Source organism: Saccopteryx leptura, chromosome 9 (assembly GCF_036850995.1).
Source record: "Saccopteryx leptura isolate mSacLep1 chromosome 9, mSacLep1_pri_phased_curated, whole genome shotgun sequence".
Lineage (NCBI taxonomy): Eukaryota > Metazoa > Chordata > Mammalia > Chiroptera > Emballonuridae > Saccopteryx > Saccopteryx leptura.
The window spans coordinates 72,551,568-72,576,198 of record NC_089511.1 but is presented as its reverse complement, the minus strand read 5'-3'; the positions used below and the strand labels follow the sequence as shown (position 1 = coordinate 72,576,198).

Below are 24,631 nucleotides of genomic sequence, written 5' to 3'. Positions count from 1 at the left end.
AAGACCCTAGCAAACAGCTGGTGACAAAGGAAAATGGCTGTGATGGTCTGCAGACTCAGAGACTCTTGGTCATGAGCACTGGACTGGGCATCAGACAACCTGATTTTGGTCCTTGCTCCTCTACACTCATCACTGTGAGTCTCGACAGCATCAGCCGTGAAACGGGATGACGAGTTCTTTCCCGCCTCCCTCTCCTGACTAACTCATCCTGGAATCCCAGGACCGGCATCCTGGCACAGGCGGGTGCTCTCTACGGTGTAGCACCACTCTAGAGCAGTGGCCTGGACTCCTCTGCCTCTGGTGTGTTGGGTGGTGTCAGGACCCAGCTGGGGCCCCACCTCTGTCTGTGTCCCAGAGAGTGAGAGGCTGCCCTGCACTATGAATGTCAGGACCCAGCTGGGGCCCCACCTCTGTCTGTGTCCCAGAGGGTGAGAGGCTGCCCTGCACTAGGAATGTCAGGACCCAGCTGGGGCCCCACCTCTGTCTGTGTCCCAGAGAGTGAGAGGCTGCCCTGCACTATGAATGTCAGGACCCAGCTGGGGCCCCACCTCTGTCTGTGTCCCAGAGGGTGGGAGGCTGCCCTGCACTAGGAATGTCAGGACCCAGCTGGGGCCCCACCTCTGTCTGTGTCCCAGAGGGTGAGAGGCTGCCCTGCACTAGGAATGTCAGGACCCAGCTGGGGCCCCACCTCTGTCTGTGTCCCAGAGGGTGAGAGGCTGCCCTGCACTAGGAATGTCCTGCGGGGCTACCCGTCGGGCACTGGAGTCCAGCTGCGGGGTGGCTATGGGCGAGTTAGCGAATGGCTTCTGTCCTGCAGCAGTTTCCTCATTTGTAAACCAGGTATCTTTATAATACTTATAAGTCAGGACTCTTGTGAGGTTTAACAAAGACAATTCATTTAAGTGTTCGGCACAATGTCAGCGACACAACATGAACCCTCAGTAACGTCAGCCATTGTTATTACCATTGCTATCACCCACATCATGATCACAGAGCCTCGAGTGGCAGGCACTAGGCCGATGTTCTGCCACTCTCCCAAGGTGGGAGGAGGCCACATCTGGCTGCCTGGGGCCCAGCACGGCGACTCACCGTGGCGTTGACGGTGAGCTGGTAGGCCTGCGTGGTCTCGTAGTCCAGCTCCTGGGTCACCGTGACAATGCCACGGGCGCTGTCGATGGCAAAGAACGGGGAAGGGGGCTGGAAGGAGTAGAGGACGCTACCTCCTGCACCCAGGTCGGGGTCTGTGGCGTTCACGATGAAGATGGGTGTCCCCACCGGTGTGTCCTGGGGTGAGGTAAAGCAAATAAAAGGGTGAGTGGAGCTCAGAGCAGCTGCCTTCATCAGTGACTATCCCCCAAAGCCATTAACCACGGTCCTGCAGCCACCAGACTGGCGGCCTTGTCATTTTTATTCTAAGAGGGTTCAGAGGAACTTAAGATGCAGTATCTATTTCCCCCCCTTTTTTTGATGGCCTCCTGGTGGCTGTAACAGCGCCAGTTCCAAAAATGATCTGCTCATCCTGGAGTTCTGGATGAGAGCCTTTCAGTCCCCAAACCCGTTTCTTGGCAGTTTCGCTTCCTCTGTTGAGCGCACCCCGGCTGCCCAAGCCTCGGGCCAGGGCTGCTCTGGAGGACACCGTGCGTCTGCAGTCGGGAGGCGTCAAGGGCAGGGAGCTGGGAGGCGTGTGCAACAGGCATACGGCAGGGGTCCTGGGGCTTTGCCTGGCAGCACAGAGGCTACCCGGCTTGCCCTGGGGTGGGCACACACACGCCATCCCTGGGGCATGGTGCCCACCATAAGAGGGGCCCGCAAGGCCTGCTCAAATGTTACCATGTCCTGGGAGCCTTCTGTGGTTGCCTCTGCCAAGCGATGGGTATAGGCCCCTGCCCCGTTATGATTTGGGGTTTCTGGTTGAATGCAACTTCCTCGTGAAGATCTTCCAGACCCTTAGGTCAGGGCAGTCTCTACTAGGTGCCCCCACGCCATTGTTCATACTAACGGTCCCCCACATTTCTGCTGTAATTCCATGGTCAGTGCCTATTTTCCCTTATAGCCCATGTGCTCCACGGAAGACAGGCTCTATCTGCCTTGCCTAGCACAGTGCTGGGCACATGTCAGACTTTATGAGTATCCCCCAGGAAGACGTGAAGGAATCTCTCTGCAATAGCACTTAGCACATTATATTCTGAGTATCTGTTCGCATCTGCTGCCCAACGGTCAGCTTTCATCAGCGCAGTGCCCGCCACCAGACTGGTTGGTAAGCCCTGTCTGCTAACTGTTGGGTGAGTTAATTTATTCATAATTTAGTGCGCCCTGAACACAGCTGAAGATAGACAGTGTAATGAGGCCCTTCGCGGAGACAATAAGGTAAAACTCGACGCCCCTGTTGACGGATTAGCATGTGCCAGCTCCTGAGCTGGGGCTGCACCTGTCAGCTCTGCGACAAGTAGCTTTCCAGGTGGTAGCTAGCTATTTCTCAGTTTTCAAAAAGGAAGATGAGGTTCAGGGAAGTCAAGCTACTTGCCCAGGTCACAAGAGCTAGGAAGTGGAAGGCCTTGACTTCGGGGCTAGCCCATGATCTCAAGCTCTATACCAAACGCTTCTCGAAAATATCGATGGCAATTCTTCCCCTGACTCTTCTGTGTGACGCTAAGGTCCACGGCCAGCATGTGTGCACCTTCTAGCAGGACCATGGGACTGGGCTCTAAGCTCCCTGAGGGGAGAGACACAACGATTCTGCTCCTCTGTGCTCTTTTTTAAACTGGGACAATGACTGGGTCCCTTCTGACACCTGCAGGGCTCTTTTCAAGAAGGGCATCCCCTTCTCCATGCTGCTGGCCATGACCTGCACCCTGTGTCACTATCTTGAGCAGCTTCTTTGAGGACCTGGGTTGGGCGTGCAAACAGTCAGCCTCCAGGTCTATCTGCTCGAGGGAAGGGTGTCCTCAATAAGGTGTGGAGTCGGTCTGGAAAGGGCCCCCAGGGGGAACGGCCAGGAGTTGCCACTGTTTCTGGAGGAGTGTCAGGTTCAATGGACAGGCTTAGACCCTGTCCTTCCCCCCCAGCACTGAGGACAGGCGGCAGACAGGGGAGACAGGCTTAGACCCTGTCCTTCCCCCCCAGCCCTGAGGACAGGCGGCAGACAGGGGAGACAGGCTTAGACCCTGTCCTTCCCCACCCAGCACTGAGGACAGGCGGCAGACAGGGGAGACAGGCTTAGACCCTGTCCTTCCCCCCCAGCCCTGAGGACAGGCGGCAGACAGGGGAGACAGGCTTAGACCCTGTCCTTCCCCCCCTGAGGACAGGCGGCAGACAGGGGAGACAGGCTTAGACCCTGTCCCTCCCCACCCAGCACTGAGGACAGGCGGCAGGCAGGGGAGACAGGCTTAGACCCTGTCCTTCCCCCCCAGCCCTGAGGACAGGCGGCAGACAGGGGAGACAGGCTTAGACCCTGTCCCTCCCCACCCAGCACTGAGGACAGGCGGCAGACAGGGGAGACAGGCTTAGACCCTGTCCCTCCCCACCCAGCACTGGAGACAGGCGGCAGACAGGGGAGACAGGCTTAGACCCTGTCCTTCCCCACCCAGCACTGAGGACAGGCGGCAGACAGGGGAGACAGGCTTAGACCCTGTCCTTCCCCCCCAGAGGACAGGCGGCAGACAGGGGAGACAGGCTTAGACCCTGTCCCTCCCCACCCAGCACTGAGGACAGGCGGCAGACAGGGGAGACAGGCTTAGACCCTGTCCTTCCCCCCCAGCCCTGAGGACAGGCGGCAGACAGGGGAGACAGGCTTAGACCCTGTCCTTCCCCACCCAGCACTGAGGACAGGCGGCAGACAGGGGAGACAGGCTTAGACCCTGTCCTTCCCCCCCAGAGGACAGGCGGCAGACAGGGGAGACAGGCTTAGACCCTGTCCCTCCCCACCCAGCACTGAGGACAGGCGGCAGACAGGGGAGACAGGCTTAGACCCTGTCCTTCCCCACCCAGCACTGAGGACAGGCGGCAGACAGGGGAGACAGGCTTAGACCCTGTCCTTCCCCCCCAGAGGACAGGCGGCAGACAGGGGAGACAGGCTTAGACCCTGTCCCTCCCCACCCAGCACTGAGGACAGGCGGCAGACAGGGGAGACAGGCTTAGACCCTGTCCTTCCCCCCCAGCCCTGAGGACAGGCGGCAGGCAGGGGAGACAGGCTTAGACCCTGTCCTTCCCCCCCAGCCCTGAGGACAGGCGGCAGACAGGGGAGACAGGCTTAGACCCTGTCCTTCCCCCCCAGCCCTGAGGACAGGCGGCAGGCAGGGGAGGCCCTTCCCTCCACAACACCCATGACCCCCAGTGCCACTCTGCAGAGAATGCAGGCCCTCGTGGTCTGGCCCTGTCTCCTCTTTCACACGTTATTTCCTGGGAGGTGTGGCTTCTTGGCTTTTTAGCTAAGATCACGGGTAGTATCTGTTCTTACCCGTTTACTATTTCCTGGCGGTAGAGCTGTTTGTGCTGCTTAAGCCCAGCACGCTCCCTCATACTTCTGGGTTTCTGACGTGCTTTTCCTTTGTTAGGTCTGCTCTCCCTGCTCTGTGGCTTGGAAAACAGATGTTCTCTTTCCCTCCAATAGAAAATCAGGTGTGCAAGGAGGCAGAGCAGCAAGGGTGAGGTTTCAGGGATGGACAGACCTCAGATGAAACCCCAGCCTCGGTGTGTGTCCTTGGACTAGTTACTTAATCTCTCCAACCCTTAATCCCCTCTCTGTACACTGAAGTTAATAAAATCTCATAGGGTTAGGACGAAGAGTACAGAAACTGATGAGTGTAAACTTCCCAGCATATAATAAGCACTTCAAAGATGGCAGTTGTGATTTTATTGTCGGAACACCTTCTAAAGGACTGCAGACAAGAACACCTTCAAGGGCAGAAAGTTGTCAGGAAGCACTATGAATTTTAATGATACTGTGCTGGGTATTTCTTGTCTGTAATCCCCAGATCTACGGAGTACCCTGTTCTGCCTCTCCTTTCCCCTCCACTTGCCCACTCTAGGGCAGCCTCATTGCATTCCAGGCCCCCTTGCTGGCTGGCTTTTGCCAATGGCAGGTGCTGCTTAGAGCTCAGAGTTTGGGGAGGTGTCAGGAAGAGAAATAGTTTGGGGTATCGCTTCCCCACTCCCCCAGTTCCAGCTCAGTAGCCCCTCCTCCCTGGCTCAGCTTCTGGTGGCCTCTGGCGGCACTATCGCCTTCCCTTCCCTTCCCTTCCCTTCCCTTCCCTTCCCTTCCCTTCCCTTCCCTTCCCTTCCCTTCCCTTTCCTCCCCTCCCCTCCCCTCCCCTCCTCTCCCCTCCCCTCCCCTTCCCTCTTCAGCCCCATGGGCAGTTCCAGTTTCCCACTGCTGCTAGTCTCTGATGTGTTGGCATCTTCTGATGCCACAGCCATGCCTACCCCTCCTCTGAGCACCCATTGTCTCTTCACTGAAATGCCTTTACTGGAACTATCTGAGCTGAACTGTTCCCTGGGGGACCCTGATGGATATAGGCACTCTGCAACTACATCCCCAGAGCCACCGTGAGTAAAGCCTAAGACTGAACTCCCCTGGTGCCAGGCTCAGAGAGGCCAGCCTCTGCCCAGGCATGCCACAACGGTGGCACTCATATCGAGATCTTTATAATGTTCTCAGCTGACTTACAGTTCTCCCTCCCCACCCCCACCCCCAGATCCAACAGTGCCGGAGCCAGCCCCACGCTCCAGAACAAAACACTCCACTGGGACCTGTGGTTCCTGCCACGTGAGGGAAGGGCATGCTCTGATTTCACGGCAGCCAGCCCTCTGTGGGGCACTAGATGGCATTTCAAACACATCCCACATGAGCTGGTGCCCAGAGGAGATCCAGGACGGTTTCCGAGAGACCCAGCTCTCTGGCCCCTGCCTCCGGTAGGAGAGGGCATTTCACCCCTCTGCACTGCGCAGCCTCTGCAAAGGCTCTCTGAGCGTCTGATCAGAAGATTTAGGAGCAAGATTTAAGAGAAGACAGAAGAAAAGGAAAAAAAAGAAGGGATGGTCTTGTGTCTGACCTTCTTGGCTTTTATGTTTCATGCCCTGCAGTGGAAACCCATTTAATTTCTGCATAACTTAGAAAAGGTTTTAAATAGGCCTGGCAAAGAGCCACTCATATTCTTAGAAGGGACAAGCCATTGGAGAGAAGAGAATGCTGACTTCCTGCATTTTGGGTCCTGGACGCCATGCTCTGTCAGGGAAATGAGGTGTGAGGGGACAGTCATCAATCACCACATCTGAGCACCCAGCTGCTGTTCCATGGAAATGTGCAGATGTGCTCACAGGTCTACGCAAGCAGATTTCCTCCACAGGGCAGGCGCACCTGGGTTTCCAAGTATACCGCAGGCAGTAAAACTTCGTGGCTCAGAGTGTGGACTCCAAGTTTGAGTCCCAGCCTTTCTGCTTTCTGGCTGGAGACCTCAGACATATGCTGTTAAATTTCCCTTTTGGCTCAGTTTCCTCACATAAAAGAAAATGTAAAAGTGAAGCTGATATCAGTACCTACCTCCTAGGGTTGTAAGAAAGAGTGCATGAGATAAGATGTAAAAAAAAGCTCACTGAGCCAGGCACACAGCAATATTGAGCAATACTCAATAAATGGTCATTGTAATTATTATTACGGTAATAAAATACCTCACAGGCAGCCTGAGATGAGCCCTGTTTAAAGAGGGGTGTATTAGAAACAGTGTAAACAGTTAATGTCTTCATCATGAACTTAGATGAATGGGCATTTTAAAATTCAGAAAGAGGGCCCTGGCCAGTGACTCAGCAGACAGAGTGTCGGCCCAGTATACAGATGTCCCAGGTTCAATTCTTGGTCAGGGCACACAGGAGAAACAACTATCTGCTTCTCTTCCCCTCTCTCTTCCCCTTCTCTTTTTTTCCCTTTCCCAGCCAGTGGCTCAATTGGTTCGAGTGTGGCCCTGTGCTCTGAGGCTAGCTCAGATGTTCCTAGTTAGCCTCAGGCTCTAAAAATAGCTTGGTTGATTTGAGCATTGGCCCCAGACAGAGGTTGCTGGGTGGATCCTGGTGAGGGCACATCAGGAGTCTGTTTCACTATCTCCCCTCCTCTCACTTAAAAAAGAATCAGAGAGAGAACACCTTCGTTGAGTGGTTCATGGTTGCTGCACACAAGGTCAGGTTGTCAGGATGGGGGAACCTATGGAGACCCTCCAACAAGGGTTTGGATAGTCTGTGAGAGGGGAGTGGGATCCAACATGGGGGTGAGATCCAATGTAGGGGTGGGAAGGGTGCCTGGAGGCCCAGGAAGCTCCTGAACACAGCAGAGGCCAGGCCTGCCCATGCACAACTTAGGGAACGCTTGGATGAGGAAGCTGGAAGGAACCTTGCGGATTAGCCAGTCAGCCATTTTACAGATGGGAAAATGAAGGAATGTGCCTGCTCTAAGTGTCACAGGTGGTTCACAGCAGAGCTGTGACTGGAAATCAAGTGCTTTTGTCACCCCACCCAGAGATGCCAACCACCACCTCTCCCACTCACCTTCCTTCCAAGTAAACATGCTTTTATACCCTCATCTCTCTCTGCTCAAGAGGAGGGCTCTAGGTGGCCAGTTTGTACCAAGTGACTTTAGACCCAAGCCACTCTGACTCATCCAGGGGTGACCACCTGATTCTAATAGCCCAATCAGATGGGGCCTTGAAAGTTAAATCAATTTTCTGTGGGAACCTGGAGAAGAAGATTCTTGTTACCTGGTTAGGGCTGGTGTGGGCACCGTAACAGGCCGAAGCTATACAGCCACAGATTTCAGGGTGGCAGAGAAGCCATGGCAGGCTGAGGAGGCCCGTCACGAGAAGAATGGAGCATAGTGAGGGAGAAAGGCAGGGACGAGGGGTTCTGGGAGCCACCCTGCCTGGACGTCATTTCCTGTCCCTGGCTGTGGTGCTGAGACCTGATCTAGTCTGTCCTTCCTGTGTGGGGACCACCCTGCCTGGACGTCACTTCCTGTCCCTGGCTGTGGTGCTGAGACCCGATCTAGTCCGTCCGTCCTGTGTGGGGACCGCCTTTGCTCATGCTGATTTCCATGGATCTCAGCGTCTTACTCTCCCCTGGCCCCCAGAATGCATCCATCCAGCCCCGAGAAAGCCCTCCCGGCCCAGGCTCTTCCTCACCCTCCTGTGCTGGGACCCCGCCCCTTTAACGCCCAGTCTGGGCCGCAGAAAGCAAAGCTCTTGGCCACTGAGCCCAGACTGCTGAGGGCTCAGGTGATGATAATGGGGAGAAAAAAGTGTCCTGGATGAATGAAATCTGGCTCCTTCTTCTTTTTAAGTGTCTTCTTTAACATAAAAATCCAGTCAGGTCCCTGCAAAGATCAGCATGCATGTGGGGGTGGCAGAGGTGGGAGGGGACAGCTCAGTCATGGGCGTGACACAATCAGTAACAACAGCCCTCAAAGAGGGACGGCCCACAGAGCCAGGCCCCGCCTACCTGGAGAAGATGCCCCTGGTGTCTGGGCTTGGGGTTCAGGGTCTACAGAAACATCACCAAGGTAGGCCTGGGCCACGGAGAAAGGGCCAGAGGCACATTTCAGCTGGGGATAGGGCTGCTCCATTCGAGGGCAACTTCTCTCTACATATGCATTGTGGAAACGGGTTCAGGGTCTACCTTCTTGTTGGAAAGCAGCAGCTGGTCTTTGGATGAAAGGCCCCAGGGGGCGTGATTACTCCTGCTTCTGAGGCAGGCTTCTGGGCCCAGTGCTCCGCCCCAGCTCTGCTTCCTGTGCCCCTTCCTCATGGCGCCCTCTGCCCAGTCCCACCCACTTCCTCATGGCTTCTGGGCCACTTCAATGGAAATCTACCAAAATGCACCACTCACACTTCCTGGGAGTCAGGGAGAGTGTTGAGGCACGTCCTCTGCCAAACCCTTGCATCTGCCCAGGTGCTCCCTCAGCAAGGAGCCCACCATAGGCAAATGGCAGACAGGGCTGGCCCTTGCCTCTTCCAGTGCCCATTTAAGCTCCATGTCACTTCTGATGAACCTGCTGTAAATGGGCCACCCTGTGCAATTCACAGACAAATAAATCTCTTTGCTACTCCTGGGGTGACAAGGGAATAGACTGGGAAAGTTCTGCCGTGCAAGGGATCTTGTTCGTTAATAATAATGATAAATAGCTCACTTCTCACATGCAGTGTGAGTTACATTACACTCCAGGCTTCTACAGAGGTGGCTGGGGTGCTGACGGGAACACGTGGGGGGGTGCGCTCTGCACCGCGGGACAGGGAGAACCTGACAGAGAGAGGCCAGGAGGGAGGGTGGGGGGCAGGGGCAGGGACCACGAGGAAAGGGGTGGAAGGGGAGGTGACAGGGGACAAAGAAACCTAGGATGGGATGATGAGAGGGCAGAACCGGGGGAAAAAAGGGGAGGTGGGAATGAGGGGGAGAGAGTTTGTAAGAGAAAAGAGAAGGAAGGAGAAAGGTGAGGAGAAAGTGACTAACTTAAAGGGAAAAAAGAAATTACAGAGGCAAAGTTGTGAACAAAAAAAAGAAGTGTAAGGATTTGCCATCAGAGAAAGGAAGCTAGGAGAAAGGAGAAATGCAGCCACAGCTCCCACCTTTTGGGTGTACCCTCCTAGATAGAGTCTGTGCTCTCGACAAACCTCAGCAGCCCCACCGCTTCCACTGTCGGTGCCATCTCTAAAGGCATTATTAATATTTATGGAATGCTTGCTAGATGCCGCCACAGTCTTTAATATCTTATTATAAAAGCCTGTTATAAAATGCATTCCTAATAGATTCCTGATAGATAGAGTTTCAATAGGGTGTGGGCACCTCTGTGGATCCCAGTGAGGAGCGGACCCTCCTGCAGTGCATTCTTGCTGCTCAGAAGCTGGGCTGCTAGTTTCTGAGGTGGGGGGGGGAGGGGACCAACCCTCCATAACACTTCTTTTTCCCACATAGGGGAAGTGGAACCTCAGAGAAATTAAGCAACTTGTCCAAAGTCACACAGCTTACAAGTGGTGGTGGCATCAGGATTCGAATTCAGTTCACCTCTGAAGACCCTGGAGATGAGAGTGGAGAGGAGGCCCAGGGTCCCTGTTCTCGCGGGGCTGATTCATTCACTTCCCTTTACAGAAGGGCTGGGGGCTTCAGGTTACTTAGATCAGAGAAGGGTTAATGGGGAGCTTTGGCCCCCCATAAGTTTAAGGAGAAAGAAGATATTTCAAAAAAATTTGCATACTTTCATTTGGGATCAGGAAATATACTCTCACTATGACAAGAAGAGTTAAAGTTAGAGATGAAGGCCTTTCTGATAAGGGATTGCCTGGGGCAAATGGGAGAAGCCTCTGGTTTCCGCTGAGTGCCAAAGCAGGCACCTCTTCACTGGACTCTGGACGCAAGGCCCTGCTGGGCAGGGCAGGCGCTGGGGAGGGGGTTACCCCCTCATAAGAAGTTTTAGAAGCCTGTGGCATTCTATCTCATGGTGGAGGAGAAATGGAGTCTATGGAAATATGAGCATCAGCGGAGAGCAGGGTCCCAAGAGAGAAACCGTGCAGGAAGAGAACCGGTGGAGGCAGATGTCCACGGGGCCTCAACGGATGTCTCAGTGGTCCCATTGGCTGGGGACAGAGCACAGCTGTGTGTGCAAAGCCCCCCATGTAGACATACACATATGCCAGCACCTCTCTTTGCAGGGAAGTCAGGAAGAGATGGTATCACAACATCCCTTCTTTTGACCAGAATCTGCTCTTACTTGGATGATGAGTGTTGGACTTTAAACAGTGCTGGGTTTGCTCTGAGAGCTCAGGAGGGCTGTCAGGTGGAGGTGCCAGCTCTCTGGGCTGAAGGAGTCCTGATAGGCTGGGTCCTGAGGCCCACGGACCCTGACTTGGCTTGAGCAACTTCTGTGGGTTGGGCTGGCCTCCCCAGCTGATCCACATCTCCTTGGAGCCAGCTTAGCACTCCCCAATCCCGAGCCCCTGCTCCTCGTCGGCCTCCAGCTGTGTGCTGTCCATTCGGGATCCCAGGAAGACATTCATCAAAGTGCTTACCTAATTCACTTCATGACTTCCTGATGTCTGCCAGTGTCTGCACCTGCTGGAATGATCTTGGACTTGCCCTCTTTCTTGCTTCAACATTCCCAAGTATTCCCTTTCTCTTCATCATTTACCCTGGCCACCTCTACAAAGCTAGCACTGTCATCTGAACATAGAAGGCACTCACTGAATGCTTTAACAGAATCAGGACTTCCTGTTAAACATGGTAGATTGAACACATCTATTTACTTCTGTTTCTGCCCAGCTTCTCACCACAGGACACTAAATGACAATATGCGAATTAAAAGCGCATAAATCCACAAGGCACAAAGAACAGGAGAAGAGACAACAGAAGATGAGAAATGTCAACAAAATCCTGGAAACAAAACAGATGGAACTCAAAACTGCCTTAGGAGAGAAAGGAAAGTCAATAGGCTGGTGTCTCAAAACCCCAGAAAAGCTTGGAAACTGGAGACACCATGCGATGCTGAACACTGAAGACTGCAAATCATTAAGAAGAGTGGTAAGATTCCGAGATGCTCTCTCCAGCTCTTACAGGAGACAGGAAGCTTACTTTCTGGAGGGGCTGAGTTAATCAGACTCTTGACTCAGACTGGAAGCTGGACAAGGCACAGAAAAAGGGGAGGTTTAGTGCAAATCTGCATCTCCCTTCCACTCCTATCCCCTATCAGTCCTCTTTAGCTGGTCAGCCTCCTGAAGACCGACAACCAGGCAGGAGACTGAAAACTGGTCCAAGAGAAAACACAACGTTCATGTGTTGGAATTTCCATGAAGAGAGCTGTTCCCTCACATAATCATCCCATAGTGAAGCCCATCCTACCCTGCCCTACCATACACAGCGAGCTTCCGGGCAGCCAAATGTGGACTCCTTCTTTAATATGAACAGACAACTGAGGGTCCTGAAACATTTGATAAGAGCCTCTAATGTGAAAGACTCTGTGTGTGTGTCTGTCTGCGAGTGCGTGTATGTGTGTGTGTGTGTGTGTGTGTGTGTGTGTGTGTGTGTGTGTGCAGGGTGTGTGTGGGGGATAGTAAAAAAGAATAACAACAATAAGTATCTTTAATATCCTTAGAGAAATAAGACATAGCATCTTTGAAATAAAGACATTCCAAGAGAAAAGGAAGAGCTATTAGAAATGAAAAACTCAACAGAAGAGCTGGAAGATAAAGTCAAAGAAATTTTTCTGAAAGTAGGACAAAACTCAAGAGATGGAAAACGGGAGTGGGGGGGGGTAAGAAAATTAGAGAAGCAATTCAGAAAATCCATTGCTCAACTAAGAGGAATTCCAGAGAGAGGAAACAGAGCAAATGAACGGGAGAAAATTAGCCAAGAAGTAAGGTACAAAAAAATCTCCCATATCAGAAGGACACATTTCCAGATCAGAAGAGACCACTACTTGTTCAAAAGAGACCCACAGTGCAAAACTATGAAGTTTCAAAACACTAAGAACTTTTTTCCTAGTCGCAGAGACTTTCAGAGGGAAAACAAAAGACTACATTCAACGGATCAGGAATCAAAATGGCATTGAAGTTCTTAACAGTAGTATTTATAGGTTAGTAATACAGAAATTCACACTATGAGGAAAACTATTTTCATTCTAGAATTCTACACCCAGCCAAACTGTCAACAAATATGAGTGTAGAATAAACACATTTTTTTTTATTCTACAATGTAGAATAAATACAAAGTAAAAAATTTTTTCATTAATCATTTTCCAGAAAATTACTGAAGAATGTATTCTACCAAAATGAGGGTATAAACTAAGAAAGAGGAAAATATGACACCTGTGTACAGGGGACCTGATATAGGAGACAAAGGAACTCTTAGGGTGAACCTGCCTTTCGCCCCCCTGCCCACCCACATCAGGCCATTCAGCCTCCAGAACGGCAAGCGAGCCCGAGCACAGCCTATTTGGATTGGAGCAGAAGAATGGATGCTCCAGGTGAAGTTGACAGGAAAATTCAAACTGAAATTAAAAATCGACATACTTTTGCCTGACCAGGTGGTGGCGCAGTGGATAGAGCGTCGGACTGGGATGCAGAAGACCCAGGTTCGAGATCCCGAGGTTGCCAGCTTGAGCACGGGCTCATCTGGTTTGAGCAAAAGCCCACCAGCTTGAACCCAAGGTCACTGGCCCCAGCAAGGGGTTACTTGGTCTGCTGAAGGCCAGCGGTCAAGGCACATATGAGAAAGCAATCAATGAACAACTAAGGTGTTGCAACGCAAAACTAATGATTGATGCTTCTCATCTCTCTCCGTTCCTGTCTGTCTGTCCCTGTCTATCCCTCTCTCTGACTCACTGTCTCTGTAAAAAATAAATAAATAAAATAAATAAATAAATAAATAACTAAGCCTTAAAAAAAAATCAACATACTTTTAATATACTGAGAGGAGGTATTTAATTATATGAGAATATTTGGGAATAAGCAATAGATTCGTAGACCTCTAAGCAAACAAACAAAAAAGAAATATTAATTCTAGAGGAAACAACAAAAGGGAATATATTTACAGGACACTATGAGGCTCAGCTGTGAATACTTACATAATCATAAAGTTGCACACACTAAATGCTGTTTGAGCTAAAAGGAGGGATATAATTATGGTGGGGGATGGTAAAGCCCACTAAGAGCAGGGTGTGTGTATGTAGCAAAGACGAGGTAGAAGGTGATGCTAAAGGGCAACGCTCATCTTCATAGCTGCAAGTCAGTAGATAATGTCCCAAACTGAAGGATTTATAAGCGTGTGATTTGGAAACAAAAAGGTAACTACCAGAGATTGAACAAGGTCGTCCCAGGGCAGGAATCGGGAGTGGGGGAAGATGAGGCAAGACACTGCTGTTCCCATTTAAAAGCCCAGCTTTGCTATCTGACTTCTAAGCTCACACATAAGACTTTGATAAAAATTAATACAAAAATTGAAAAAAAAAAGTATCCCCACAGCTGGACCACTGAAGTGGCCCCCCACTTTCCGCCCTGACTCTGGAACTGACCCTGGGAAGTCTCTGTCCTATAGCACCGCCTCCCATCTTATTCACCCTCAGACACTAATGCTGGCTCATCTTGTACCTCCAGGGCAAAGTTTCCTGGGCCTTGAACATCACCATAGTCTGACCAAAGCTTTTCTCTCCAAACTCCTCTTTCCTTGTTGCCCCACTAAGACTCCGGGCTTCTGCTGGACTGTTCTACATAGCAGCGCCCAGAGTGGGGTCCACCTCTAGGTCTTTGCTCATGGTGCTTGTCCTCTCCACTGAATGTATTCTATTTTCCCTGGGGAGCAGGTGTCATCAGCCAGCAAAGGGACTGACCGTCCCTCCCTCTCCAGAAGAGTCTGTCAGCTCCCCCCGGTTTCTAGGCACGCATGTCCAGGCTTGGGTTGAGCCACCCTCTTCCTGCCCTGCACTTACATCTGGGGACTCCCTTCCTTTTCTCAGAAGCTTGATTTTCCAGGTGTGATACCCAAGTGTAAAATGACCCAGCTCCTTATTTGGGGATTAAGAAGATTCCAGGCAATTTTTCTCACCCTCCTCATTGCAGCAACCCCACCCCAGCCCAGTGACCTTCCTGTAGAAGGAGTGACAGCAGAGTTCCAAGGTCCTCCCCCCAGTGTCACGGTCCCCTAGCACCCACATTTCAGGGCTGGCAAGCACCTGCCTCGCCCAGGCACACCATCTCCGCCTTCTCACTTGCCGACTTGCAGGAGCTGAGGGCGGGGGTGTGGGGCAGCGCAGGCATTATGCATCATGGAGAGTGCCCAGCTGGCTGCAGGCCACACACAGAGAGAAGAGGACAGGAAGGGACAGATGGTGGAGCAGCCCTGGGGACCATGCTGGCCCCTGGCCCCAGGACATGACGTTTTCAACGTCAGGCAGTCTCACCCTCTCCCAGGGGCTGGGCTCCCACTCCCCTCATTATGGCATGGGAGGGGTGACCAGAGTGGAGGCATGAATCCAGACCTCAGCTGTCCAGTCTTACCCTCCAGCTCTTCCCCTACCTGAGAAGTTACTTTGATTGGCTTCTGGGAGCTCCCCTCCTTCCTCCCCCCAGTAGGGACTTGGAAAACAGTTTCTGGAAGAATCCATTCAGAGGTGATCACCCATCCTGCACACTGACCTGATAGAAAAAACCAGAAACAACTCTGGAAATTCTGGGTCATATTCCGGCTCTTCAATACCAATTTGAAGGACTTCTCTGCTGCTACAAAGCATCAATGCAAATGTCTGGCGCCTCAGTTTCCCCATTGAGGAAATGAGTATAACAAACCCTGCACTGCCTTCCACAAAGAACTGCAGGGGAGATGAAATGGGTTGACGGTGGAAAAGCACTTTACAAACTCCAATGGCAAAACAAAAATGACCACCTTCTGCAAAGGCAGAGTATTCTGAGAAAGAAAAGCAGGAAATGGTATGGTGGAACCTGTAGAAGGATTCTCTCTAAAAAGCCACCCTGGAGTGGGTAGCTGGGTTCCAGGACACAGTTCCTGACTCCAGGCCAGAAACAGTGTCAGTGGATGCAGGAGGTGGTCTGGAGACTTGAAAGAGTCTGGGAAGTGGCAACCAATAGATACGCTGAGTCTCCCAGAATGTTACCAACAAGAGAAAAGACTTCTGGATCTAGGGCAATAACATACTCCTGAGGACTTCCTACGTGTCAGGCCCTGTTCTGAGGACTTTCTATGCAAGACGTACAATCCTCAGCACAGTCTGTGCAGCAGACCCTATTACTGCCCCTGTTTTCCAGGTGTCCCAGGCCATGTGATATGAAGCGGGAACACCAGGATTTGCACCCAAGCAAGCTGCTCCAGGGCCCCAGCTGTTAACTCCCCTGCTGTACTGTTCTCAGAGATAAGTGAGGAAAGTGGACCAGGTCCAGGAGGCAAGGGTAGAGCCAAGTGACCTGGAAAAATTGGAATCCTGTCATTCTGGCTAAGTGCCAGATTCTACTAACGATGCTTAAGGGCATTGCCACAGAATGACTTAGGCCACCCAGAGGTTCCAGAACCATAAGGTTACAGGTGTCAGTCGTCCCCAGGAGGGTGCTGGCAGTGGCGGAGTCAGTATTAGGAGCTGTCATCCGTCCATCCCACACATGTTTATAGAGCAACACAGCATGAGCTGAGCTGACCGCACACTTCTCATCTTTCCAACAACAGCAAAATGGTTAGGAGCAATTATAAGAATTATTATGGCAGTGGTCCCCAACCTTTTTTGGGCCACGGACCGGTTTAATGTCAGAAAATATTTTCATGGACCGGCCTTTAGGGTGGGACGGATAAATGTATCATGTGACCGAGACAAGGGTCAAGAGTAAGTCTTAGACGGATGTAACAGAGGGAATCTAGTCATTTTTAAAAAATAAAACATCGTTCAGACTTAAATATAAATAAAATGGAAATAATGTAAGTTATTTATTCTTTCTCTGCGGACCGGTACCAAATGGCCCACGGACCGGTACCGGTCCGTGGCCCCGGGGGTTGGGAACCACTGCTTTACGGGGAGGAAAATAGACACAATAAGGGCAGCTTTGGGGGCATTTGCAGCTTGAGGCTCAGCTCCACCCCTTACTTGTTCGGTCACTTTAGGGAAGTTAGGCAGCCTCTCTCAGCCTCAATTTCCTTATAGTGTGATGGGCACAATAAAACCTGCCTCATGAGGCTATTGTGAGGCTTACAAGAGCTAACACATGGTAAGTGCTTAGGGCATAATAGGTGCTCAATAAATCTTAGACTCTGTCATATTGTATTACCTCATGGAGCAGGTGTAAGGGTCTATAAACTATACAGTCTTTTGCAAATGTCACTTCTGGTGGGGAGGTCTGGAAGGGGGGGAAGTCTGTGCAGGCTGAGGCCCTCACTCTGCTCTCAGCAGGGATAAAAGGCCCAGGGAACAGGGCCAGCTGGGTTGGGCAGGGGAGCCTTCCCCGTGGCATGTTCCCCAACCTCTGTCCCACTGGAGCTACTCTGGGTGCGCAGCAACTCTGAAGCTGCCTTGAGCTCTCTGTGCACAGCTCCATGGCTCGTAAGTGGGGCTCCATCTCCCAACCCCTGAATCCATTCCCCCACATGATGATGAATCATGTTAAACAAAATGAATATGCAAATCTCCTTAGGGGGGGCTTACATCCATGGGGAGCTAAAATGAATAAACGGATTCTGAACAAGAAGACAGCTCAAGCGATGCAACTTCAGCTCATCGCTCCTTCTCTGCCCCTTGGGCTCCATCCACCGGGGTGCCCCTTTGTCCCCAGCCAGGGTGTGCATTCCGCAGGGGTGGATGGAGGAGACAGCAGCGGCCTGGGCAGGCATGAGCAGTGGGTAAGGCCTGGTAAACCCTTAGTGGGGTTTCCCTCTAAGACCCCAGTCCCCATGGCTACTGCCACCGGCCCTTCAGGGCTCGTGCTGTGGTAAGTGACATCCATCACCTGGAGCGTGGAGGCTGCAGGGATGGCAGGCTGCACATGTGGCTGCAGGGAGCTGAGGGCTGGTGAGGCCTGAGCGAGGGGGCTTGGTGGGCCCAGGACCCAGGCAGAGAGAGAAAGGACAGCTGCAGGAACTTACTGGGCCTGGGGGGCCTCAGGACACGGCTTTAGCGTCAATAGTAGGGAGTCTGGAATTGTCACGACTACAAAGGACTATAGAAGTCCCCCCCGCCCCATGTTTCACTTCCCTGGCTGCACAGGAGAATACCTGGGAGCTTTTAAACCATTGCAGTGCCGGGGCCTGCCCAGCCTCTGTGCTTCTGAAATTCCCAGAGGAATCCTCACACACAGCCAGGTCAGAGAGGCACTGCCCACCCAGCCACTCATCCACCCAGTTCTGTGGATGAGAAAGCTGAGACCCAGAGAGTGGACAGGACTTGACCGAAGCCACACAGATGGTCAGTGGTGGCAGACCTCCCCCCTCCTTGTCCTAACAAGGATGGAAGGTACCTCCCTGAACACACGTCACGGGGAAGTGCAAGAGCAAGGGCTCTGGGCAGAAGACCTGGATCAGTGTGATCTCTGTGGGATCCTGGACAAGTTACAAACCTCTTCAGCCTCTAGGTCTTCACCTGCCAAATGAGGGAACTGGATGACATTGTCTCCACATTCCCTTCCTGCTCTACAGGGGTGTGACTGTAAGTCCTTCCTGAAATGTACTCCAAGGCTCTCTTGCTACAGAGCCAGCCCCTTGGCTTGGGGCTGTCTTCAGAAGATATAAAGAAAGGCAGGATGTTCTGAAACAAATATTGACAATATCTTTCCCTTTCCCTTTCCTTTTCTTAATGCCTCACACCCTGCTGAGATCCGTAACATACTCATACGGACAGAACGCAGGTGCAAGTGTCCACCGCCAGCCTCGGGTGCTCGCCCTGTGCTAGTGCTGCAGAGCGCAGACCGAGAGGGGGCTCTGAGCTGAGGAAGGACATTCTGAGAAGAACAAGGGCACCTGCACCAGCAGGCCAGAGGCCTTGCACACCTGTGGCTCTGTCTCACCAGTTCTCAAGCGGTCGTGAAAGGATGGAAGGACATCAGTACAACAATTCAAGATGCCTGTTCTGCTCCCCTCTTCCAATCTGGTGTGACCTTGGGCAAGGATGGAAGCTCTCTGAGCCTCAGTTTTCTCATCTGTAAGATGGGAATAAAACCACCAGCCTCCTGCCTTTGTTGGTCCTAGGTGAAGTACTTTATGAAACAACTAAGCCTAGTACCTGATCCACAGTAATGGTGGCAGCGGTTGCCATCATTGTGACAAACCTCATTATTGGCAGGTAATGGCAGCCTCACATTCTCCTGCTTAGATGGGGATGGCCCAGGGAGATCCAATCATCCAAGGAACATACCTGGGGAGGGAGGGTGCCCTGTTATGTTCCCCTTGAGAACTGTCCCAAAATAGGGGTCATAGGGCTCTAAAGGCTGTGGTGAGATTCAGCATCTATTCCCAAGGCTCTGGCGAGGGGGACCCAGCAAAGAGGTTGTGGACGGAATAGAGCGGGAGGTTCAATTCTTTGGTTTGCTGTGCCCAGTAGACAAAGGCCCATAGGCTCCACCACTGGCTTTAGTGACAGCCAGAAGTCCTGGCACACAGAGACCATGAGACTGACCCCAAGGAAAGAGGGACACCCCGAATCCTAGATGCATCCTGCTTGAAGGCTGTGCTGGGGCAACCATGGCCTCATCTGTTAAGCCCAGACTTGACCAAGAAACAAATCGACGTCTATTCCCTAAAAGAACCCAGAGAAAGTGGCCTCCATGCGCTCCCTGGGTGGTTTAAGTTGATGACCAACCTAGTCAGGAAGTTTCAAGAGTCTTCCTAAGCCTCTCCTAGAGTTTTAAATCTGGAGACCAATTTTTACCAAGAAACAATCCTGCCCACCCTTCCTCCTCCTGGGCCCAGGGTACCAGTGAAGGAAAGGGCTTGGCAGCTCCTAGGGCACACTGGCCTTCCCCCAGGAAGTAGGTGAGACAATGGGTAGAAATTGCAAATGACTTTCATTAAGCAGGGTGCCAATACCATGAATTACAAATGAAACCCAGATGAAGAGGACCCTGGCAGCCTTACCTCTGTTTGATATTAATTGGGCGACACTTTGTTTTAATGGTACATTAATTAATGCAGAATTTCAACGGAAGTTCGCGTGACACTCACATTAATACAAATGAATTCATTACCGTCGGTGTTATTACAAGAAATGACAAATAAATCTGTAACAGTGGGACCCTTCAAATAATAATCACGAATCATTAGGTTTGCCGCTCGTTTGTACTGTAGCTTGCAAATATGTGTACATGTTTTCTGCTATGAGTGTGTCTTTGCCTTCGGCTGGGGGCGGCAGCAGCAGAGCTGGCTCTGTGGTATTGGGAGGGAGAGCCTTTTCTAGACTTTTCTGTTTCTGCTTTTCCTCCCTTCCTTCCTCCCACCTCAACCCCCAGAGAACTCCTTCTCTCCCAGAGCCCTTCCCCAGGCTTAGTGACCCCCTGTCAGGAGTGTGGTTAGGGTTGGCCCCCAAATCCAGCACCCCTAGTGCACACTGTCTGTCCCGGAGGATGGGTGGGGGGGAGGTATGGGAGGAACAGGAGCCCTGGGGTGGAGGTTGGCCATTTGCTTGAGAGGTTTCCCACATCGATTGGTCTTCCTATTTCACCCCAAGCCTCAGAAGGTCTTGGGGACAAAATGCAGATGTCCAGCGAACAGCACTGTGCTAGGGTTTTTTTCCATTTTCTCCACTTCAGTCCTCACCTTGGTCCTGGAGGCTTCATCCCATTATAAAGAGCAGGAAATGGGTTTTGGGAGAGTGAATTTATTCACAGCTTGAGTGAGGGAGGGCCAAGCTTGGGAGGAAGCTCTGCCTTCTACAAAGCTCCCTGCACCAGCTCTCTGCAGGGTGAATCCACCCCCTGCCCAGGGTGGGTTAGTACCCTGGCAGAGACAGGATCTACCCTGGATGAACTGACAGGTCTGTCCTGACGACTCTCACCCCTCTGCTCAGAGCTTCATGCCATAATCTCGCACAGGTAAGAAAGGGTCCTCAGCCCTGGCTGGGTGGGTCAGTGGATAGAGCGTTGTCCTAGCGCACCAAGGTCGCTGGTTCAATCCCTGGTCAGTGCACAGATGAGAAGCAAACGAGGCAAAACTAAATGGCACAACTTCTCTCTCTCTCTCCCTCCCTTCCTATTCCCCCTTCCCCTCTCTCCCTCTGTCAAATCAATGGAAAAAAAGAGACCCCAACAAGATAGGTCTACAGCCATCACCCTGGTTGTTTCTCATACCCTCTCAGTCCCCAGGAGTTGAGGTCAAGGCTGTTTTTGCTTCTCAAGGGCAACAAGCGAGACTCCAGGAAACCCACTGGAGGAGACTGTCAGACTGGTCTGGGTGACAGGCGCATTTAGATCTGTAAATCCTCGGCATGCCGGCTGCCTCTCCTCCCTTCTGCACTCAGAGCAGACAATGCTAAGCGACACAGCTCTCTTCCCCAGGCTTAGCCTTGGGATTCCCAACCCAGTGCTCTAAGCAGCTGCTATCAATGGATTGAACTTGGCATGTGAGCTGAATGCTTTTTGCTATCCCTGTTTTAGGGCCTCTTTCCCTGGAGGACTTTAAAATAGGACCCAGTATCGGGCCCTGGCCGGTTGGCTCAGTGGTAGAGCATCGGCCTGGCGTGTGGAAGTCCCAGGTTCGATTCCCGGCCAGGACACACAGGAGAAGCGCCCATCTGCTTCTCCACCCCTCCCCCTCTCCTTCCTCTCTGTCTCTCTCTTCCCATCCCACAGCCGAGGCTCCATTGGAGCAAAGTTTGCCCGGGCGCTGGGGATGGCTCTATGGCCTCTGCCTCAGGCACTAGAATGGCTCTGGTCACAACAGAGCAACGCCCCGGAGGGGCAGAGCATCGCCCCGTGGTGGGCGTGCTGGGTGGATCCCGGTTGGGCGCATGCAGGAGTCTGTCTGACTGCCTCCCCGATTCCAGCTTCAGAAAAAAAATAAAATTTTTTTAAATTTTAAAATAGGACCCAGTATCCTCTGACGGTGATGCTCAGGAGCAGTTCAGCTCAGTAGCCAAGACACTGGCTAAATGGCCTCCCAGGGTCCCTCCAACCTGGGGAGTCTGAAACTCCGTGTCAGTTGCTTCTTCCCTCCCACTTGAATCAGCCAGTCTGACCTCATGCACAACAGCTTTCTGACCTTCGACTAACAGGTGAAACAAATGGAAACCAAAATCATCTCTTTCCACCCTGAGAATTTGCTAATGTGGCCAAACTCTGCTGGCCCCTGCCCTGTGAGCTGCCTCCTCCCTCCCCCAGGAGTCCTGCTTCTGAGAAGTTAAGGCCCCTGGTTTATCAGATGCTATCCCACAGCGAGGCTGGGCTGACCAGCACTGGGCTGCAGCCCTCACTGTGGCACCACTGGGGCTCCAGCCCCTCGCCTGCTCATGTTCTCCCCCATTCACACTGGTCCTGAATGAACCAATTAATCACCTAAGATTGTTAACTGTACTAATTACGCTTGCTCTTGAACTTGTGGAACAATTATTTACTGTCTCTGCCTCACAAGCTATCAATTATGGTGATTGCAGGCAGGCTGTCACTTCTCCCGAGCCCAGATGGAGGAGGCCTAGCCCGGCTCAAGGCTGGCTTCCTGAGGACGCTCAGAGGGCTTTGCCTGGGCTGAGGCTACACCCGACGGATGGGACACAGGCAGTGGCTCTTCATGGGGACAACCTAATAAGGGGTGGCTCAATACTGATCTTAAATAAAATCTTTATTATACAAAAGTTGTTCCCTTGTTCCCCTAAAAGATGAAATGACAACCACTAATTACTTCCCTGGGCACTGTACTTCTTCCTTCTTCTTTGTGTCTCTCAGTTTGTACACGGTGTCCTCCTTGGCCAGGCTTGGCGTCACACCCCCAGAGATCTACGAGGAGGCTGCAAGTACACATTGGACTATATTTTCCTCTGGTTCTCCAACTCAGGGGCTCCATATGCCTCTTCCCCGGCCACCGCACTATCCCGGACTCTGCTTCCCCCGCTTCCTAATGACCCTACCTGGAGGAGACTTGGTGCCTCTGACCGAGACCTTTGCTAAATGAAGGAAGGCGAGGAAGGTGGAAGAAGCTGTCAGGTTCCGTCCATCCACCTGGGCCTTGAGATAGTCCTGTCCTCCGAGGACACAAGGCCACTAGGCTTTGGAGCACAAACCACAGGCCATCACCTGCCACCACCACCACAGACACACTCTCCCCTCTCTGCTCTCTCACCGTCACCCGCTCCATCCCGCAGGGTGACAGTGTGGAATGTGAGGCCCCTGTGTGGCTGTCCGGTAAACATGTATTTATTCAGGCAAGCAGCAGGCCCCAGCAGGCTGCGGCTCACGTCCCCTGGGTTCCCTCCTCATCCCGGCCCTCCCGCTGCCCACAGCGCTCGTTTCCAAACGTCAGGGCAAAAAGCACTTACAGCCAACTGCTGAGCCCAAATCTATTCTAGCGAGGAGAAACGCACTCCGTCACCATGCGCCTGACAGGCTCCAAGCCCGCTGGCACACGGTGGCCAGCCTCTGACTGACCCCACCCCACTGAGCCTCTCCTCTAGCACCATGACTGACAGGGGTTAGACAGGCCAAGCTGCTTCTTAACCCCAGCCGCAGCAGCCCAGGAACCCACAACCTCCAGTGGAGGCCCCTCTGGATTGGGAACAAGCCACCGCCCACTTGATATCGCCACATGGATGTTGCAAAAATGCTTTAGACTCAACTCTGGGAATAGCAACGCATTCCCTCTGCATCCAGCCGCTAAGCCAGAAACCAGAGTTCTCCCTGCAATTTCTTCTCTCAAACATCCTCCTGTTCCTGTCTCTCCCGGCCCCCCACCGGTTCTCACCTGGACCAGGCAGTGCCTCCTAGTGGGGCCCCGCCATGGGAACTCCCCGGTGGCTGGTATGAACTTTTAAAATACGTATTTGAACGTATGTCACAGCCCTGTGTGGCCCCAGCTCCCCTCCACAGCTCCTCTGCTGGCACTCCAGCCGCTCTGGCTTCTTCCCACCTCCCAGTGAACTGCGTACCCCTTTGCCTGCGAGCCTTTGCCTGTGCTGTCCATTCACCGGAATACTTTTCTCATCTTCACCCCAATTAACGTCCACTCGGCCTTCACATTCCAACCAAGTCCCATTTCCTCTAGGGCTTTCTTTGATCGCTAGTCTGGGTCATACCTTTGGTTATATTTTTTCAGAGCCCCCTGAGATATTCCTCACTATGTAATTATGTGGCTTTTTGACGACCATCTGTCCCCAGCTAGACTGTAAGCCCATGGAGGGCAGGGGCCACATCAGCCTCTGCTCACTGTGCCCCCAGGGATACAGTGGCTGTGTACTGAATGAACAGTTGTTGAATACATGATCTTCTGGGCACCCTCTCTTGGCACTCTCCCCATTCTCCAGATGGTTGGGAAATGCCAGCTCCAAAGTTTCTCCTTTTTGGTCCTTCGACAGACATAAACCAAGCATCTTGTATGTTCTAGACTCTGCCAGGTGGTGAAGATACACTGACAGGTACCATCTGGGGCATGCCGTCAGAAAGTCTGTGGGTATCAGTGATAGGCAGGCAGGAGCTGAACGCGAGTTCTGGCTTCCTGCTTCACCATCTGCTGGACCAGCTCCTGCTGGTCTTTGCTCATGCTCTTCCCCAGTCTGGGTCATTCTTTCTCATTCCCTCATTCATTCAACTAATAACTAGTGAGCATCTAATATGCATCACGCATTATTCTAGGTTCAAGGCTCACACTGGCAAACTCCTACACATATTCAGTCTCAGTTTCATTCTCTCTCCTCCAGGAAGCCTTCCCTAATTCCTGAACCTGGGCGGGTGCCCATCCTATGGGCTACCCTATGAGCAGTGTGCCTCCCTCTATCACACTGCATTAAAACACCGTGACCGTCTTGCCCACTGTAGGACCCTCGGTTCACTTGTGCCCCTTTGCCTAGCCCACAGCAGCCATTGGATATATATTTTCAGCATGAACAAATTTCTCCATTTCTTCCACTTGTGTCTGCAAAAGCTCTATAGGTAGGGAGCTGTGGAAGCACTTTGGACCAAGGTGCAGTTGGCTGAATAAACATGGA

General features: G+C 52.3%; 1 protein-coding gene and 1 pseudogene across 1 annotated transcript in view; one reads left to right on the top strand and one right to left on the bottom strand.

Annotated features, from left to right (window-relative positions):
* LOC136381375 (cadherin-23-like) overlaps window positions 1–24,631 on the bottom strand; it is a 360,324-nt gene that overhangs the window by 175,001 nt on the left and 160,692 nt on the right. The window contains exon 7 of the mRNA XM_066350013.1: window positions 1,090–1,284. Within this exon, the coding sequence (XP_066206110.1) occupies window positions 1,090–1,284 (195 nt within the window). The remainder of the gene's footprint in view (window positions 1–1,089; window positions 1,285–24,631) is intronic.
* Window positions 4,408–4,513, top strand: LOC136381569 (U2 spliceosomal RNA; annotated as a pseudogene).